We start from the raw sequence: 18,688 nt of genomic DNA, 5'->3' as shown, positions 1-18,688 counted from the left end.
AGTAGGGATGAGCATTTGAAAAATGACCATAATGGATGAGCATCAAAATCTTATATACTATACTGTACTGCAAATATTTCAAAATAAATTTTTATGGGCCCCACAAGTATTTGGACGCAGTGATATCTTTGGAAGTGGAATATTATTTGAAAATCATTTACTGACATTTAAATGAAGTGAGCTAATTTAATGAGCTAATTCAATGTTTTTGTCTTGGAGATGCTTTTAGAATGTCACAAAACTCATATATTGTCCATTAAAATATTTAAAAGGTTGTTCAAATACATTTCCAACCTTGAAAATTGGGAAAAATTGAAAACTGGTAGTTACCTCCTTAGGAAATTTCTTCGAATTAGAGCTGAAAGTCAACACTTCATTGAATCAATGTCTGAATGCATTGTGGTGTTCTATAAACACAAAATCATGCATTTACAATCCTAATTTAAATTGAAGATGCTCATTCCTACCACATTCCAGTGGTGATTTAAATGGTAGCAATGTGATGGAGGACTCACAGTGGTTCATTTTGTGCAATGAGATCTGGATCAGTTCTGGAGTTGACAGAATGCTGAGTTTGTGTTTTTGCTTGTGCTGTGGCTTTTTCTCAGTCTGGTTGGACGTGACGCCATGATCCGCCTCTCTTCATTGTATGGATGTGTGCGGCTGCCGTTAAAAGCGGCTCGGTCTTATTCGTGACCTTTCTGTGTCGTGCAGAGCGAAGGGTTTCCAGCACCAACGGATGACCAATGGGTCCATGAACGTTGAGATCGGAAACCCCGCCTACAAGATCTACGAGGGCGAGCCTGATGACGACGCAGGGGAGCTGCTCGACGCGGACTTCACCCTCGATCCAGACAAGGTAAACAGTGAGCCCTCCCAAATTTGAAGTTGGTCATTGCTCAAATGTGTCAATGCCACGAGATGGTGACAAAGCACTATTTTTGTCTAAATGAAGCTCCTCAATAATCCTAGCTCTGCCTGTGGGCGCCCAATACCCACTTTAATTTTTTTGACCTGAGCCCTAAAACCGACAAAGCAGCACTCATCCAATTTACACGCCAATCGATCGATTCTATTTGTGATGTCATTTTACCAGCCTACAAACTTCACCAACCCGGTGTACGCCACGCTGTACATGGGCGCCCAAAACAGTCGCAACTCGCTGGCCAGCACGGACGAGAAGAAGGAGCTGTTGTCTCGCGGAGAGGAGGAGCCCCTCGTGGACCCGCTGGCGTAGGCCCGCCAGGTCACGCTATTCCAAATACACCGCATCTTCTTGCCTTTTAGTGAAGAAAAAAAAAAGTGACCAAAAAAAAAAAAAAAGTGGGAGAGAAAAGGACAAAAAAAGTGTGAACACTGTATAAAATGTACAAAAATGAAGGACTACTTTTGTATGTGATTGCAGTATTATATTTTGTTCTTTTGAGATTCCTCCTGTCAAAAACAAGTAACATTTTCTATGAGAGATTTTTAATTTCCACATGTCCCTTTCCCTTTTACCTAAATAGCCACTACCTCTGTGCAAAATGAAATGGAAAATTAGAAGTCATTATCATCAGAGCAGTTTTAATTTTTGTCCCAATATTTTTTTATGACTTGTATAGAGAGCAGGAGAGGAAAAAAAAGAAGATAAAACCAATTTCCATTTCACCAGTGCCAATTGTTTGTTGTTTGTGTGGACTTTGAGAGGGAAAGGCAAAACTCAAAGTTGTCCCAATTTGTGCGGCTGTTGCCTGCCTGGCCTCATGAGGATCTTTGCAAGATTGTGAGAAACATGTCCGCGTTTGTGTACAGCAGCCGATGTTCTTGTAACGATTGTGTCGTCTTCCTTGCACAGAATTCCGATTCAATGGTATTTTGTAGGCTTTATATGGTCACGTGTGAAGCCAGCGTTGGCTTTTTATGACTGTTTTGACACGTATGTTGGAAAACTTTGCTCCCAGGTAAAACATTCCAGGCAGATGTTTTGAATGTGCTGACGCAAAACATGATCAGCTGGTCAATACTGGGAGGACCAAAGCACAGCCAGTCTACATGGCCAGATGGTATCACGTGATTTACAGGGTCTTCCTTGGGTTGAAGGTGAGATAGGCTTCACTTGAGGTTCTTTCAGATGAAACCAAGATCCTAATGGACCTTTTCTAAAATGTCAGTCATGAGTAGATTTTTACCTTAAGTGGACCGTTTTGTAACGACTGTCTTTAAGTGCATTAAGGTCATTTGGTATTTGTGTTGTTGAGCTGTGTCTAACCTCCCGTATCTAATTGGTGTGTCACGCCGCTGCTAATGCTACCACTCTTGTCCTTACGCTCAAAATGCTGCTTCTGTCAGAAATGTGTCAGCCATAATCTTAGTGCATGTAACACCAATCTTTAATATCGGCAATTATTGACAATGCCGCAATGTTTTATTTTGACATTACCTGTCAGCAAGTGTTATTTTACGCAGCTGTATATGTTTTCTATTGTAATTGAGAGATAAGTACAATCATTTTTGTTTCCCCTGAACAGCAGTTTTGCTGAAATTCATTCATTTTCCAATTATTGTTGAATCGTTGTTTTTTTTTTTTTTTTTTTAAATGACAATTAGCTTTTATAGTACACAATGCATGGAGGCTCAGACTTTCTTCTGGAAAGAGACTATTGTTTAATTTTTGCTGGAGTACTTTACAAACTAAATAACAGATATTGTTATAAATAAATTGAAAATTGTACAGACAAAAAGGTTTTTGTGAGTGTGTGTTTTTGTGAGTGAGTGGGTGAATGGATTGGGTGGGTGAGTGGGTGAGTGAGTGTGTGAGTGTGTGAGTGTGTGAGTGGGTGAGAGTGTGAGAGTGTGAGAGTGTGAGTGTGTGAGAGTGTGTGAGTGAGAGTGTGAGAGTGTGTGAGTGAGAGTGTGAGAGTGAGTGAGAGTGTGAGAGTGAGTGAGTGTGTGAGTGTGTGAGTGTGTGAGTGTGTGAGTGTGTGAGTGAGTGAGAGTGTGAGAGTGAGTGAGTGTGTGAGTGTGTGAGTGTGTGAGTGTGTGAGTGTGTGAGTGAGTGAGTGAGTGTGTGAGTGAGTGAGTGAGTGAGTGAGTGAGTGCGTGAGTGCGTGAGTGCGTGAGTGAGTGAGTGAGTGAGTGAGTGAGTGAGTGAGTGAGTGAGTGAGTGAGTGAGTGAGTGAGTGAGTGAGTGAGTGAGTGAGTGAGAGCGAGTTCTTGTTGTGATTACTTGGGCAATCAAAAACTCCAAACAACAAATGAGATGCACAATATATATTTAAATGTTCATTTTCCAACACACTTGTGTAATCATTGCAAATATACACAACCCAAATAAAACTTAACATTTGCAAAACAATGGTAATCTTATAAAAAATATATATTAAAAAGGCAACGTCAAACACAAGCAAGCAAGTTTCTAATACTGAAGTGGCATTTAGAAGTGATACAAGTGTAATCACGTCTTTTGATTTTTTTCCTTCAATTCCTTCAGTTTTATGATTATTAAATTTGAGTCAAGCTCTCCTCTTGTCCGTACCGAGTGCATGATGGCTGCGTTATATGAGCGTTTCAAGTGCCTCAACTTATACAGCCTAAATTAGCGCAAAGCACTTCCGAGTTTCCTGTTACAGCAAAGAAGAAGAAGGCATCATGTGCAAGCTGCAGCCATGCCACGTTTGAGACATGACATCATCGGCGTGTTTGTTACTCTGCTTCATCTCTCAGAATGAACCTGGAATAAATAAATAAAGGGTTAATTGCACAATAAAAGCACATCTACATACATTCTCTCACCTGGGATCTAACCAAGTTCTTATCGAGCAAGAGCCCGTGACAATAACCAGTCAGCTATTTCAACCTGGCAGTCAATGGTCGTCTGCACTGTTTTGTACTAGTAATGTGCATTCCAGTGATTAAGTGAACTGAATCTTTTGAATCGGTTCATTCAAAATCTGTTCAAAAGAATCGTTCACCGAATCGTTCACTGCACTTTTAACCTCGTGTAGTGGATCTATCATGGTCAAAGGTCACAGGTGTCAAGCTCTAGTCCTCAGGGCCGCATTCCAACATGTTTTTCAAGAGTCCCTCGTTAAGTGCACCTGCGTGAAAAGTTTTTGGTCATTTTCACGTCTACAGGAGCTAAAACTTTTCACGCAGGTGCACTTAACGAGGGAATCACACAGACACTCCATTAGGTACACCGCCATTTTCAAGTGTACCTAATAACAGGCCACTTTATAAGGGAAATATCATGGTCAAAGGTCACAGGTTGTCAAGCTCTAGTCCTCGGGGCCACGTTCCAACATGTTTTCCAAGTGACCCTCGTTAAGCGCACCTGCGTGAAAAGTTTTAGCTCCTTTCACGTTCCGCAGGAGCTAAAACTTTTCACGCAGGTGCGCTTAACGAGGGAATCACACGGACACTCCATTAGGTACACCGCCATTTTCAAGTGTACCTAATAACAGGCCACTTTATTAGGGAAATAGCATGGTCAAAGGTCACAGGTGTCAAGCTTTAGTCCTCGGGCCGCGTTCCAATATGTTTCCCAAGTGACCCTCGTTAAGCGCACCTGCGTGAAAAGTTTTAGCTCCTTTCACGTTCCGCAGGAGCTAAAACTTTTCACGCAGGTGCACTTAACGAGGGAATCACATAGACACTCCATTAGGTACACCGCCATTTTCAAGTGTACCTAATAACAGGCCACTTGATAAGGGAAATATCATGGTCAAAGGTCCCAGGTGTCAAGCTTTAGTCCTCGGGCCGCGTTCCAATACGTTTCCAATATGTCCATTGGCTTGCTCCGCCAACTTGGGGGCAGGGCCACTTTATGTATTTACACATAAAAACTTCCATTTGTTTGCATATGCATACAACGCAAGGTTCCAATTCTAAAAGCACATAAGTATATGCTTACACCTGGACTTGAACCAGGTCCTAACCAAGCAAGAGGTCATGTCATTAACCTGTCGGCTATTCTGACTTGAAAACCCTTGGCCGTCTGCATTCTTTTGTACTAGTTCACTCATTAAGTGAATTGAATCTTTAGAATTGTCGAACGATTTGTTTGAATGAATCTTTTGAATGAACTTATTCTAAAAATTCAGTTCACTTAAAAGAACTGAAATGCACATCACTAGTTGCTGTGTGCTTTTACGAACAGTGACACTATGACGGCTGTGGTGCGTTTTTTTATTCAATTATTGTACTCTCCATACATATATAGGAATAGAACTTTACGTCTTTTGTTGTAATATAACTGAATATATTTAATATAGAAGCTGGTGTAACACAACAGATTTTTGTTGGTGGTGTGCCTCGAGATTTTTTCCAATGAAAAGGTGTGCCGTGAATGAAAAAAGGTTGGGAAACACCGGGTTAATGGTTCAAAAAAGCAACAAGCAAAGCTGAACCAAGCAATTATGGAATCTTCCTTTAATCCATTAAGTTTAAATCACATTTAGAAAAATATTAATGAAATGAACATGTTTTTAATGACTTAAAATGTGTTTAAATTAGTTCATTTGCATGCTTACCACTCAGTAACACCAGGCACCAGCTCCACCTCCGCCAGCTCTATCTGCACCTACAGAACAAGATGAACACATTTGTTGAAGCACATTTAAAAAGTCAATGTACTTAAGTCAAACATGGAAAGTACAGTAAGTTATAACCACCTGTCCAATGACGTCACGACTTCTGAATGAGGCCGCGTTATTCTTCACGGTCACGCTGAGGTGCCTTAACTTCAATTCATCCACCAGCAAGTTATATTCAAACCTGCGTGGAAAGTTGGCAAAGACGATATGAGGCAATAAATAACAATAAATAAAAAATAAAGGGCAAAAAATAATCTAGTAAAAGTAAAAAATAAGAATAAATTAAATAAAAAAATAAAATAAAAAAATACAAATAGATAGAACAATAAATAAAAAATAAAGAACAAAAAAGTAATAATCTATTACAAATAAAAGTAAAATTAAATAATAAAAATAAACAAATAAAAATAAGTACAATTAAAATAAATAAAATAAAAAAATTAAAATATACTAATAGATATAATAATAAATAAAAACTAAAGAACAAAAAATAAATCATCTAATAAAAATAAATAAATGGCAGACTTTTTAGTACCTTTCATTAAATTCGGGGTTGAGATCTCGTTTCTTCACAGCTGTCTTCCTCTTGGTGGCCTTGCTTTTGTCTGGCAGCAGCATTATGGAGACGTAGCTGTCGGCAGCGTCCTTACTGGAGCACAACAGACCTCTGTGCACAGACACCAAAAGCATTCATTCAGCAAGTCTCAATCTTCCTGCTCATCACAGTACAAATAAGCCTCTCAGCAACAGTATCTTTTTGTCTGTGTCGTTCGCATTTCCTCCATTTGAGGAGAAGTGGCAAAACTAAAGGATCGGAATGATCCCATTGTGAGCGCTTACCTGCAGGCATGTACAATGATGACCAGTTTTCCCTCTCTCGTGTCATACGAAAGTGATAACTTCACCTGCCCATTCCCAGATCCACTACTTGGGTCAGCACAAGGCAGAGTCCCACTACTCATCATCTCCACCATTTTGGTCTCCAGAACCTAGTCAAGAGTCAAAACAAGGAACAAGAGATGTCGACTAGTACACTACTTGTTCTGACGTGTGCACTTGAACTCTTTTCATTCCCACCTTGAGTTCAAGCCTCATCAGAACCTGGCTGTCAGGTGCCGCTCCATCCAGATGGAACCACTGATCCAGGACCAGCTGTGGCTCTGCCAGCAACTCCTTCACGCAAACCACCAGAGAGCCCATTGGCTGGTCCCAGCCGCTAGACAACTGCGATGCCAACAAATAAATTTGTGAGCTACTGCATAATATCTAAATGCATAATGAACATCAATGATGGACTCGGCCTTACCTTGAATACAAGCATCTGGTGTTGAGGGTCACGCACAAGGAAGTAGAAAGACTCACCCCACTGAGGATTGGTGCTGCGGTCACATAGCTTGAGAAATGTGGAATAACAAATACAATGAATAAATGTATCATTTCAGGATACGTTGTGTCACCCTTTTAAAAGTCTCACCTGTGTTTTGTAGGTTGTGTCGCCGAGAACAAGCTCAGCTCCCGCTTTGGGTTCCTTTCCGCTCTTCTTCAACTGGAAAATTTTACACATTATTACTTGTGACAACATTCTGTGAGTCATTCTGAATACACGAAGACGATGGTGGCGACTTACGGGTAATGAGTACGCTCGCTCCAAATGGACAAAGAGCAAAGCAGCGGAGGGGATGGCTTTGTTCTTAAACAACTGGAGAGACTGAAGCTGCAGGACCTGCACAAAATAGATTAGACATATATTCATAAAAATGTATACTATATATTGAAAGTATGTACTAAACAGCAAATGTTCTACCCGATAAAAATCCAAACCTTGTCAAGTTGGACGGGACGCGCTACTGTAGGAACCCATTCAAGGATCAAGTGAATCCGCCCGGACTTGATATCATTCAATGTGTACCACTGCAACACAAGTTATGTTAGCTACTGAAGAAGGACAAGTGGAAAAATTCATAATAAAACTGAGCAAAAACAAAAACAAACCTGATCTATGTACTGTGACCTGATGACCTCTCCGAGTTTAATACTGAACCTAAGAAACATGACAACATACAATATCATCTGCTGTACTGTACTACTACATCATCACATGACACGAACCTTCCCAGGAAGTCATCAGAATCTAAATCTTTATCGAACGCTTCGAGTTGAATTTCCTGGACACTGTGACTGCTTAAAACTACCTGGAGAAGGACAACAGCAATGAGAAACTCAACAAATGAAACATGACCAAATCATTAAAATATCAAATAAAACATCTCAGATATTTGGGAATAACTTTGTTGCTGTATCTGACATTTTAATATCGACGAGTCTTCATTACCAAGTTTAACCAGATTTACCTCGTACATCTCGTTCCAGGTGGGGTTGAGGTTCTCCTTGACAACATGGCTCTTGAATGTAAGCCCTCCAACATTGATCTTGACATAGGGGTCGCTCTTGCCCTTCATCATCATCATGTTGTCCTTGGCAACCAGACTCTGGGCCTCCAGCAAATGAATCCTCAACAGCCCCTGCAGTCGGTGAGATAAGGCCACAGCGGTCAATTAGATAGAAATATGTGGGGGGGTTAGCCAAGAGTTCATTGTTATTGTCTATTGGCCATAGAATGTCACTCAGCAGAGTGCGGATAATTGCTAAAGTCAAAAGGGGGGGGAAAAAAACCTAAATTATTAGTTCATTATTTAGACAAACTACTTCCTGGTTCACGGAGTATGACTGGTGTTTTAATATAGTTATTGTTGAATTGTTATTGCCTCCTTTTATGAGAAAAGTTATCTTAAACCTTTAATCTTTGCCCTATATACAGAAGATTCAGATCAGATCTCAGTTTCATAATAACAGTTAAAGAAAACCAGAAGTGGCCCATTGATTCACAGCCATTGGGGGAAAAAAACTGGTGTTGATTCATCATAAATGCGGAAGGGCTGTAGCATAAATGTCATCATATCCTCATTTAAATCTGTACAGACACACACGCAGCTTTGATGGCACCTAATATTTGACATTCTGATTATATTTCAGCAATACCCGAGCCACTCTTTGAAAAGACAACTACTGTATGCGACTGGCTAATTATTATAGACACTACTGTTGACCCACCTCAGTGCCAAAGTCCCGGCTGGGGGTTGTGTGTTGTGGAGAAACATCAACTTTGGGCTTCAAGGGCTCAGCGGGAGGATCAGGCACTGTGACGTAAGCCTGGTCATCTCGTGTCTCCATGTCCTCTGTATAAACTTGGTCGACTGGTGTTTGATGCTCTTCCAAACCCGCCTGTTCCTCCACCAACTGCGTTAGATCAAACGTATCAAGTGTGAAGGTGAAACTAGACAAACTTTAGATGATGATGTAGTCAAACTAACCGTAGCATCAGGAGGCGGAATTGTGAAGGACTCTGCTTCATCTTCTGGGTACTTCATCTGGCCAAGACTGACAAGACACACTCTGGTGAGCAAGCTCTATTTATTTGTAACCAGCGAAATGTGAAATAAAAACACTCACTCATCTAACGGAAGCCTCGAGCCAGTTTCTTCCTCCTCGGTGGAAACCGTGATTGTTTTCTTTGAAGTGAGACCACAAGGCTGGGGGGCTTCCGTCATCACCGAGTTCAATATCTGTCGCCAAAAAAAAAAATACACAAGTTGATGTGTTGCCAAAGTTGCCACAACATCACATATGATTTTGGAGTCCAATTGAAATCCATACAATTTCTCATAATGATGACATTGTCCCACCTTGAGTTCAGCCCTCAGTAAGATCTCACTCTCCGGCAAGGCTCCATCCAGAGACATCCACTGATCCAGGACCAGCTGAGGTTCCGACAGCAGCTCTTTTACAGGAACCACCAGCGAGCCCAGTGGCTGCTCCCAAGCGCTGGATAACTAAAGACAAAATATCCCAAAATTACACTTCGATAGAGACCACATGCTTTCCGTGCGATGAGTATCTACCTTGAGGACAAGCATCTCCTCAGTAGGGTCATGAACCAAAAAATAGAATGCCTCGTTCCACTCAGGCGACCTTGTGCGATCACAAACCTTCGCACAGGGAGGCAGGTCAGAACATGAAAGCGTGTGTGAACATGATTTAAACTTACACTGAAAATAATAATACTGTAATTCAAACGACTTTCCATACCTTAGTTTTATAGGTTGTGTTACCCAAAGCCAGCTCAACTCCAGCTTTTGGCTCCTTTCCACTTTTCTTAAACTGGACACACAAAGAAAGACATTGTTTATAAAAAGAAAAACACACACACATTAAATTTGAATTAAGTATAAGAAGGTATTTGTATCACTTATGATTTAATTTTGGAATTACAAAAAAATATTTGCCATGTTTTTCCACATTTGTTCCATTAGTAGTATTTTTTTCTGTTATGTAAACAAGTGTCTTACTGGCAATGAGTGTGCTCTGTCCACATAAACAAAGAGCAAAGCTGTAGAGGGAATCGTCTTGTTTTTGAACGACTGCAACGACTGCAGTTGCTTCACCTGAAAAACACAGACATACGTCACACTATACAGAATATCGGAAGTAGTCATATAAGCAGTGTGTAGCGTGTTCTCACCTTGTCCAAGGTGCCATTATGGGACACTGTCTGGACCCACTCCAGTATGAGACGAACACGACCAGACTTAACATCCTTCAGAGTGTACCACTGCAAAAGAAGCAAATACTTCTTGAGCAAAACAAAATATGAAAGTTGCAGGCTGGGTGTCAGGAACTCACCTGGTCTGTGTACTGGGAGCCAACGATGTCCGCCACACTGATGGTGAATCTGTTGAAAAAATCGATATGGTTATTTTGCGTGATTGCTTTTAAAATGTGCTGAGGGCATCATTCGGGCCTTTACTTGGACAAGCTCCAGCACACCCTCACCTTCCTAAAAAGTCGTCTTTGTCCATGTCTTTGTCATACAGCTCCACGTTGACGTCCTGTCCAGACTGAGGCTTCATCACCACCTGTTGGAATCCAGAGCTGATAAAATGACTGTCCCATATAAAGGAAGGATTTTGTATTCTCCACAATCTATCTGATCTGAAATCATGCTAAGCACCTGATACATCTCATTCCAGATGGGGTTGAGGTTCTCCTTGACAACGTTGCTTTTAAATGTGGCGTCTCCAACGGTAATCTTTGCATAGGGGTCACTCTTGCCCTTCTTCAAACCCCCCATCAGGTTGTCCTTGGCAACCAGATCTTGAGCCTCCATGAGGATAATTCTCATTAGCCCCTACAGAGACAAGAAGGGTGGATTAAAAAATCATAAACCTTTGTATCAATTGAATGTTAACATTGTCAGCATTTTGGTAAAAGTTATTCCAGAATTCTTTGTCTTAATACTTTTCCTCATGTTTTGTAATATCTTTAATATACCTCATTGGCAAAGTTAAGATCTGGCGAAGTATGGGGAGGTTTCATCACAGCTGGTGGTGCTTCTTCTTTCATATCTTCATCCACATCAGCTTGAGACATCTTTACATCACCTTCACCTTCTTCATGCATCATCACTTGCGGGACAATAGTTTCTATAGGAGGATCCACTGAACTGGACCTAAAAATGCATTACTAGGCATCAGAGACGAAGAAAAACTAAGATCGGAGATGAGACGTGATATGGTGTGCTCACTTTTGGATGAGATCACCCTCTTGTTTCTGCTGATCGGGAAAACGGATTGAGTCTTTCAAAGTGACCTTAGCTTGATCACTGGGACGGCGGGGACACTTGCTTGGTATCAGCATCTGTGTCCGAAAAAAAATGATTCAAACTTGAAGGATTTATCTGAATGAAAGCTTTCCTACCTTAAGTTCAGCCCGAAGGAGAAGTTGACTCTCAGGGGAGGCTCCATCCAGATGGAACCACTGATCCAGGACCAGCTCTGGCTCAGTAAGAAGTTCTTTAATTGGAACCACTAAAGAGCCCATGGGCAATGTCCAGCTGTGGGAGAGCTAGGGAAATACAAGTGTTAGCGTTTAAGTTACAGTGAGGGAGGAACGGCTCTTGAATTGCGATTTACTGTTTGTCTGACTACCTTAACAACAAGAATATCTTCTCTGGGGTCACGGACCAAGAAGCAGAACGCCTCATCCCACTCGGGTGATGTCGAACGATCACACACCTGCAGCAGAGATGAGAAGGTTCACTCAGGGATGTCATTCAACTTGTTATTGCACTCTCTACAGCTTTTTTTTATTAAAAAAAAAAAAAAAGAAAAAAGGAGTCTCACTGTAGTTTTCCGGGACATTTTTCCAAGAATGAGCTCTGCTCCCACTTTTGGTTCTTTTCCACTCTTCTTTACCTGTTGATGTTTAAATGACAGGTAATGATAAAAAATATATAATGCGTATTTAGTATTATGGGATCCATTACGCAGCAGACTTACTGGTAAACCATCTGCTTGTTGGATGAAAACAAACAGAAGACCGGCCGATGGAACTGCCTTGTTCTGGTAGGACTGTCTGGAATAGAACTGAAGAACCTGAAAGTGGACAATAGATCAAGAAAATCATCTTTTTTTTTTCCACGTTGGCACTGGTTTTGTTCAAACCTGATCCACTTGGTCTGCTTCTGGGACTGTTGGAACCCATTCCAGGATCAGATGAACTCGACCCGACTTGACATCATTGAGAGTGTACCACTGATATCACACACACATGGAATTATTTGAATGTGGGAGTGGTGCCTACAAGGGCAAATGAAGAAAAAATATATACTTGTACCTGATCAGTGTATTGTGACTCAATGATGTCCTTTAGATTGATCTTGAGCCTATTTTGGGAATAAAATGAGATTCATAAAATGGGCAGTTTACTCATTTAATGAGCATCAATATATTGAATATCAAACTACCTGCCCATGAAATCATCCTTCATGTCCATATCTTTATCAAACACCTCCAGCTGAAGCTCCTGACCAGGCAACTGCGTCAAAATCACCTGAGGGGGAATAAATTTCAAATCGTATCCGAGATATGATCACGTAAGTCACCTTCGAGTGATTACGGGCCTTTATTTACCTCATACATCTCATTCCAGGTGGGGTTGAGGTTTGCATTGATGGATTGGCTTGTGAATGTTTCCCCGCCTATATTGATCTTCACATAGGGGTCACTCTTGCCTTTCACCATGCCCCCCATCATGTTGTCTTTGGGAACCAGGTTCTGCCCAGCCAGCAGGTGGATTCTGAGCAGCCCCTGCAAATACGAGTGATTTACAATTAGTGGAAGGAGGGTGAGAAATTGGACCAGATTTCGTTACCTCAGTGGCAAAACTGGAGTGTGGAGATGTCTCCTGCGGTAACTGTTTGCCTTTGGATTCCAGGTTAGACGACACATCGGCTGTGATACGCTCTTCATCTAACCACAGCATCTACAACAAGTGAATCAAAAACAGAATGGGGGCCAACTCTTGAATCTGATGACCAAATTCATAGTTTGTGTAATTCTACGAGTGATTTACCCTGAGAACTGCGTTGATATAAATACGACTGGCGGATCCGGAGTTGTCCAACTGGAACCACTGGTCCAGAGAAAGGCCAGAAGTGGACAGCACGCGAGACAGAGGGATGGACAGACTACCCAATGTCTGCACCCGGTCGACATCCTTCACCTGGTGACGCAGTTAAAAGACGCGATTACCTTTCTTAAGTCTCTTGTATTCATTTTGCAGTCCCACCAAATATTGTGAGGATAAAGCAGCGATTGAAAAGTTACCTGAATGTCAATATCCTGTTTGCGTGGATCTTGGATGAAAAACGTAAAGGCTTCTTCCCACTCTGGATTGACAGTTGTGGAACATGTCTTTAAACAATAAGAAACAGAATAAGTGTTTACATGACAAATAAACGGTATATAATTTATAAGATTGTAATTTGGATCAACCTTGCTCTCCCTGGTGATGTCCTGCACAGATAGCTGCACCATGGGATTGGGCTCTTTATTCCCCTTTTTCATCTAAAGTATTGCAGGAAAAAAATGTTTTAGGAATAAATAATAGAGCATGTGACTTGTAGCAGAAAAACTGGTGAAAAAAAAGTGTGGAAATTCACCAGCAACTAGCATGCAGCAAGCAAGCATATGAGTCAGATTTAAGGAGGAAAAGATCTACAGCAAGACCGCAATGAGTTCCACACATTTTGTCACGGAGTGGGAGGGGCTAAAAATAGCCGTGTATGTGCGTGTGTGTTAACAGGGTTAGAGGCCACGGGAACAAATGTGCAGAATGCCAGATGACAACCACACAGGAAGCAACGGCCAGCTCGTTGACTCACTGGCAGCGATTCAGCCTTGTCAAGGTAAACCACCAAAATGGCGGACGAGGGCGGGTCGGACGTTTTACTGGTCACACTCTCGTTCCTTTTCAGGATCTGGGAAGGGAGAGAATTACGGTGAATGTTTTGTTACAGTGAAGAAGAGAGATGTTTAGTCAGGATATAATGGAAGCACACCTGTTCAAGTCGATCAGAGGTCGGCATCAAGGCCAACCACTCTAGTTTGAGATGGACCCGACCTGAGGGCGTATCCTTCAAAGGGAACCACTGAGGAGAATAATCAGACCACTTAACACAATCTAACAAGTGAAAAGTGAAAATCTGCTTATAAAGATCAGATGTTAAACATTTGCAGTATTGTTTTTGGAGTTTGCAATGGTGGAGAGAATTTTCAACATTCATAATGTCAAGTCAAACTTGTCCAACTAAATAGTTCCAAATTGTCTGACTTCAATTTTCCAGCATTTTTCTTTTCTTCCATTCAAACATTTTCCAAAAACAATATTTTTCTTACATTATCAACGGCTATGGACTTCTTCACAATGCCCAAATCCAATTTGGTCCTACATGGGAGAGAAGAAAGGACATCAAATCAGTAAACACACCTTGGGGGAAAAACAAACAAATGATTACTTCAACGCTGAGTGATTGAAATGTAAACACACAAATGACGAGAGAGAATGACGCAGATGTACCTTCCCAGGAAATCATCCTGGTCTGGATCTTTGTCATAAACCTCCACCTCCAGTTCCTGACCAGGCACTTCATGGACTATCACCTGGTGCAGCAAGACACATGTACAAATGTAGACAGACAGAATGGTTGGAAAATGGCTGTGGACTCACAGGGAATGAATGAAAACGGAACATTCAAAGTCAGTCCGACGAGTGATTGTCGCACATAATCATAAGGATTCATTGCTCCTTACCTCATACATCTCCCCCCACTTGGGTGAGTCTGTGTTGTCAAAGTGGTGGGAGGTGAACATCTGAGGCCCCACCCGCAATATGGCGTAGGGGTCTGACAAGCCCGCCATGACGCCTTTCACGTAGTGGTCCTTTGCTGCTAGATTCTGGGCCTCCACAAGGTGGATGCGCACCACACCCTTGGGATCATAATGACAGAATTGAATATGACACACGTGGTGAGGTCGCGAGTTGCTGCGTATGGCATCATTACCCGGGGCAAAGGGGAGCGAAGATGTGCCAAATGTAGGTTTGGAACCAGGGGGACGACCAGACGGTTGGGCAGCACCAAGAAGGAGGCGATGGCGTCCATGATCATGCTGTCAGACATGACACTGAAGAAGACAACAATGAAGGAGACATGGCAAAGTCACATTATGACAATATAAATCTTGATGTTCACCTGAATTACCACAGAAGATAAATTGCATGAATTTAAATAGTTGTGTTTCAGCAGTTTCTACCCACTCATCAAATGTGAAATTAAAAAAAGACAGGCAAATCTTTTTTAAGATGCTCATTTTTAAAAAATGGCGTAAAAAATATGAGATTATCCGAGCATGACTCACTTCAATCCAGGGATATCCAACAAATTGGTCAACCCGGTCCAGTTGATATTGAGTTTCTGGAATGACATAAATATCATCAATAATTGTCAAACAATAGGAGACACACAAGAGAGTTTTAGGGGAGGGGTGTGCAAGGACAAATAAAGGTGAATGCAGACAGATCAACCTACGGGTCTACGGATGAAGAACATGGTGACGGCGCCCACAATGGGCACATCTCCGATCAGAGGCTCCAGAATGACTCGCATCATCCCATTCAACTACGCCCACACACAGAGGACAGAAATGTGACATTTGCACGGAGATTCCTTCCTTCATGTGACACTTAAGATGGCGACTCACTTGCATTCCTTTGACTCCAGCTTTGCAGAAGTATCTCTTTACTTCCACGTTGATCTCCACATTGCCTACAAAGCTAAGAGGAACACGTGACCCACATTTTAGCATTGTAAAATAGCAAAAAGCGTGAGGTAACATTCTACCTGATATACAAATCAAGCAGGACTTGTCTTTTGTCATTCTCTGTGTGCGCCTTGATCCCGACCACCTTCATGGCCTGCGAGGAAACAGAACACGTTACGTAACTGCGTTCAACATAATAGCATTAAAGCTAAAATGACGTCACCTTGTCGCCCATGTCCACTTTGGTGAAACTGAGCGTCTGGAGGTGGCTGCTCGAGGCTCGGATAGACGGAGCGATGGTCTCCACCAGGAGCTTCTCCAAGTACTGACCCACAAAGGGCCATACCTGCTGAAGCACCTACAAGGACACATGTAGACCCAAAATTGTGTGTGGCCTTTGGGTTAAATAAGCAGCTGACTTATAAATAACAAGGCAACTTCTCATTTCTCCACTGTTGTTTCAGAGACCGTTGCCATGAAAACACATTCGAGTCCCACGGGGGGAAGAACGACAAGTAGGCGCAGTCTGCTTGATTTTATAAAAGGTTGGCAACAACTGGCATAAGTGGAGAGTGAGTCATCAGATTCCTGCTCACATGGAGGCCTGAATGTCCCAGTAGCAGATTCATAACTCCACTCTGTGCTTTCGAATATCTTGTGATCCTTTTAGAGTTTTGTTTATCTGTGACTTTATAAAGTATAAACGAGAGGAGAGAGAACCAAACCAGCTGTTTCTTCATGTGTGTGTGTGTGGGGGGGGGGGGGGTGCTTCTTCCTCTTCCTGTGAGCTGGGCCGCGGTGAAGTGGAAATGTTGAGTGGGTTGACTGGCACGAAATGTGTACTGCTGCGTTTGCGGTACAGATCGTGCGACTGCAACAACGGAGGGGGTGTTGCCCTCGCCGCCTTCAACATGGCTGCAGCTATAAGCGAGCGGTCACATGTCGATGCAGAAGCATCAGTCTGTCAGCATAGCGGCTGTGTTTGATCCCGTGTGCGCTTCAATAAAAGGCCGAACAAAGAGATTTTTGTTTTACCTTGTTCAGCCATTCTACTTTCTCAACATCTGGAAAGTTGACCTGTGGTGGAGAAGAAAAAAAAAAAAAGGACATTTATAGTTAAATTGTGTTTAGGTACGTTTTGCACTGTTGAACGAGAGCCTGTGTCAAAATGAAGTTTGGACTCAGTTTTGATGGACTCTTTTCCATCTTATGTCACTAAACAGTAATAAATAAACTACAATACATGGGGGAAATTGATTTGTAATAAGCTTTCAAGCTAATTAAAAAACCTGATTATTATAATAATCCATTCTAAAAAGATTCAATGGCAATGCTTTAATACCTTTGTGCTTTTAAACAGACATTTCATAGAAATGTTGTGCTTTGCATCACAGAGAACTTTTAAAGGACAGCTTGGTTAACAGTTTTCTCTTTAGGCATTTCATGAAGTCTCTGCACATGTCCATACATTTGTTAGTATCCTTGATGCATTCTGTCTGTTTGCCAAGACCAAAGTGGAAAAGCACTCAGACAGCAAGAATTCTCCAGGGCCTAGAGCTAAACTGGGTGTGGCCTCACAGAAGAACTTGTGGCAAATCACATTTCCATTTTGGGCTTTTGCTGTCGGGATGCACTGGCAGATACATTGGTTTTGGGATAGGATTGCATTTCAAATGTAGCTTCCATCTAAACTATTGAAACGACTCACTTGTTTAGAGAGATGCAAACAAGTATTAACAGTCTATGCAATAATTTGCATTGAATGTTTTTCTTTGGTCTGCAACTGCATTTCGTGCATGTCAATAAAGCTGATGTTAATGGGCCATGCATGTCTTACCCACGCAGGTAGGTCTCTCTTTATTTTGGACATTTTCAAGCTGCCTAGCTCCTCCTCGTCGCCGAACAGCTGCATGGCCGATCTCAGCCTCTCTTCTTTGGCCTCCCGAGCATGCTTCCATCCCGTATACACCATCATACCGCACACCAGCAGGCTGGTGCTGACCCGGTAATACCCGGCCAGGTAGACGGGAAGCAAAGCTCCCAGGCACTTCCCAAAAGTCCATAACACCGCCACGGCGTTCATCCCCTTGGCCCGGGGAAGAGGCTGCACTTCGGTGCCGTCACTCGACGCGCTCATCTCGGGATTGTCCGGGCCCGAACCCTCGTCGACTTTCGGCTCCGATTTCTCGCTCTGCATTGTCCTTTTAAGTCTTTGAGCTCGCAGACGAATCCCTTAATAAATATGGTACAGAATGAAAAAAAACCCGTAAAAATCCCTTTATACTGACTTAATCGGCCGACATTTCAACGCGTCAAGCAACCGTTCAAGAAAAAGTAAAGTATCAAAACACAGATTGTAGCTGTGATTAGTTCAGGATCCGAACCGCATATTTAAGGTGATTGCTAAATCCGCCTGGTTGACGTGGTTTTGCGGTTAGGTTTGCACAAGTCGTTCGCTGTTGAGTTCTGTTCCTCTGTCTTCCTCCGTCCCGTTATCGCGCAGAAAACACGCCCACTGGAACAAAATGCGTCCTTGACTGCTTACGACCGATCGACGATCATGTAAAGAGCAAATTGGCATCACTCAATTCAGAATCGTCGAGACACGGATGTCGTGCTGCTGTGAAAGTTGAAAGTATTAAAGCAAGTTTAGACAACGTGACTCCACCCTTTTAAGTCAAAGAGATGTTGAAGAAAGCTTTGCTCCTGGTTATCACATCGTGTTTATTTTGTGTGCGCATGACTTCAGACAAACCACACCACTTGCTTTTGAATTGTCGTGCAGAGTTTAGGTGTTGATCAACTAATCCACAACTAGTCTAGTGCAAGTGTAAACAAAAATGCGATGATCAGTTTTTAGCATTTTAACATTTTTTTGTGTTTACAATAATCAAG

At 42.1% G+C, this 18,688-nt stretch overlaps 2 protein-coding genes across 3 annotated transcripts in view; one reads left to right on the top strand and one right to left on the bottom strand.

Moving 5' to 3' along the window:
- The window catches only part of LOC133162468 (low-density lipoprotein receptor-related protein 1-like), a 61,130-nt gene extending 58,407 nt beyond the window's left edge, over positions 1-2,723 (top strand). For both annotated transcript variants that reach the window (XM_061291677.1, XM_061291676.1), the window contains 2 exons: positions 715-859; positions 1,097-2,723. In XM_061291677.1, the coding sequence (XP_061147661.1) occupies positions 715-859; positions 1,097-1,237 (286 nt within the window). In that variant the 3' untranslated portion in view covers positions 1,238-2,723. The remainder of the gene's footprint in view (positions 1-714; positions 860-1,096) is intronic.
- A 514-nt stretch (positions 2,724-3,237) lies between these two features.
- esyt1b (extended synaptotagmin-like protein 1b) lies at positions 3,238-18,349 on the bottom strand. The gene is made up of 51 exons (XM_061291678.1): positions 17,631-18,349; positions 16,829-16,870; positions 16,017-16,151; positions 15,874-15,947; positions 15,734-15,806; positions 15,562-15,651; positions 15,392-15,447; positions 15,037-15,157; positions 14,786-14,962; positions 14,553-14,635; positions 14,372-14,420; positions 14,035-14,124; positions 13,858-13,953; positions 13,469-13,540; positions 13,301-13,387; positions 13,047-13,196; positions 12,846-12,956; positions 12,605-12,781; positions 12,439-12,524; positions 12,309-12,357; positions 12,137-12,226; positions 11,972-12,067; positions 11,816-11,887; positions 11,621-11,707; positions 11,391-11,537; positions 11,218-11,330; positions 10,965-11,142; positions 10,645-10,821; positions 10,467-10,549; positions 10,317-10,365; positions 10,156-10,245; positions 9,983-10,078; positions 9,723-9,794; positions 9,536-9,622; positions 9,320-9,466; positions 9,087-9,199; positions 8,948-9,014; positions 8,688-8,873; positions 7,928-8,098; positions 7,686-7,768; positions 7,569-7,617; positions 7,398-7,487; positions 7,204-7,299; positions 7,051-7,122; positions 6,883-6,969; positions 6,654-6,800; positions 6,417-6,565; positions 6,112-6,243; positions 5,655-5,757; positions 5,514-5,563; positions 3,238-3,712 (listed from the first exon to the last, which is right to left on the bottom strand). Exons 1-51 carry the CDS (start codon positions 17,988-17,990, stop codon positions 3,685-3,687), a joined length of 5,385 nt encoding a protein of 1,794 aa, XP_061147662.1. The 5' UTR covers positions 17,991-18,349; the 3' UTR covers positions 3,238-3,684.
- Positions 18,350-18,688: the final 339 nt, after the last annotated feature.

This window comes from Syngnathus typhle, linkage group LG11 (genome assembly GCF_033458585.1).
Source record: "Syngnathus typhle isolate RoL2023-S1 ecotype Sweden linkage group LG11, RoL_Styp_1.0, whole genome shotgun sequence".
Lineage (NCBI taxonomy): Eukaryota > Metazoa > Chordata > Actinopteri > Syngnathiformes > Syngnathidae > Syngnathus > Syngnathus typhle.
Note: the sequence above shows the minus strand (reverse complement) of the source record. Positions and strands in the feature narration are given on the sequence as shown.

What these genes read in the sequence shown, in the direction of transcription:
- esyt1b (XM_061291678.1), bottom strand. Translation starts at nt 17,990, where the DNA reads ATGCAGAGCGAGAAATCGGAGCCGAAAGTCGACGAGGGTTCGGGCCCG. An exon ending in TTCGCTCCCCTTTGCCCCGG is followed by an intron (nt 14,963 to 15,036) that starts GTAATGATGCCA and finishes TATGATCCCAAG; the next exon opens with GGTGTGGTGCGCATCCACCT. An exon ending in TTCCGCCTCCTGATGCTACG is followed by an intron (nt 8,874 to 8,947) that starts GTTAGTTTGACT and finishes GATCTAACGCAG; the next exon opens with TTGGTGGAGGAACAGGCGGG.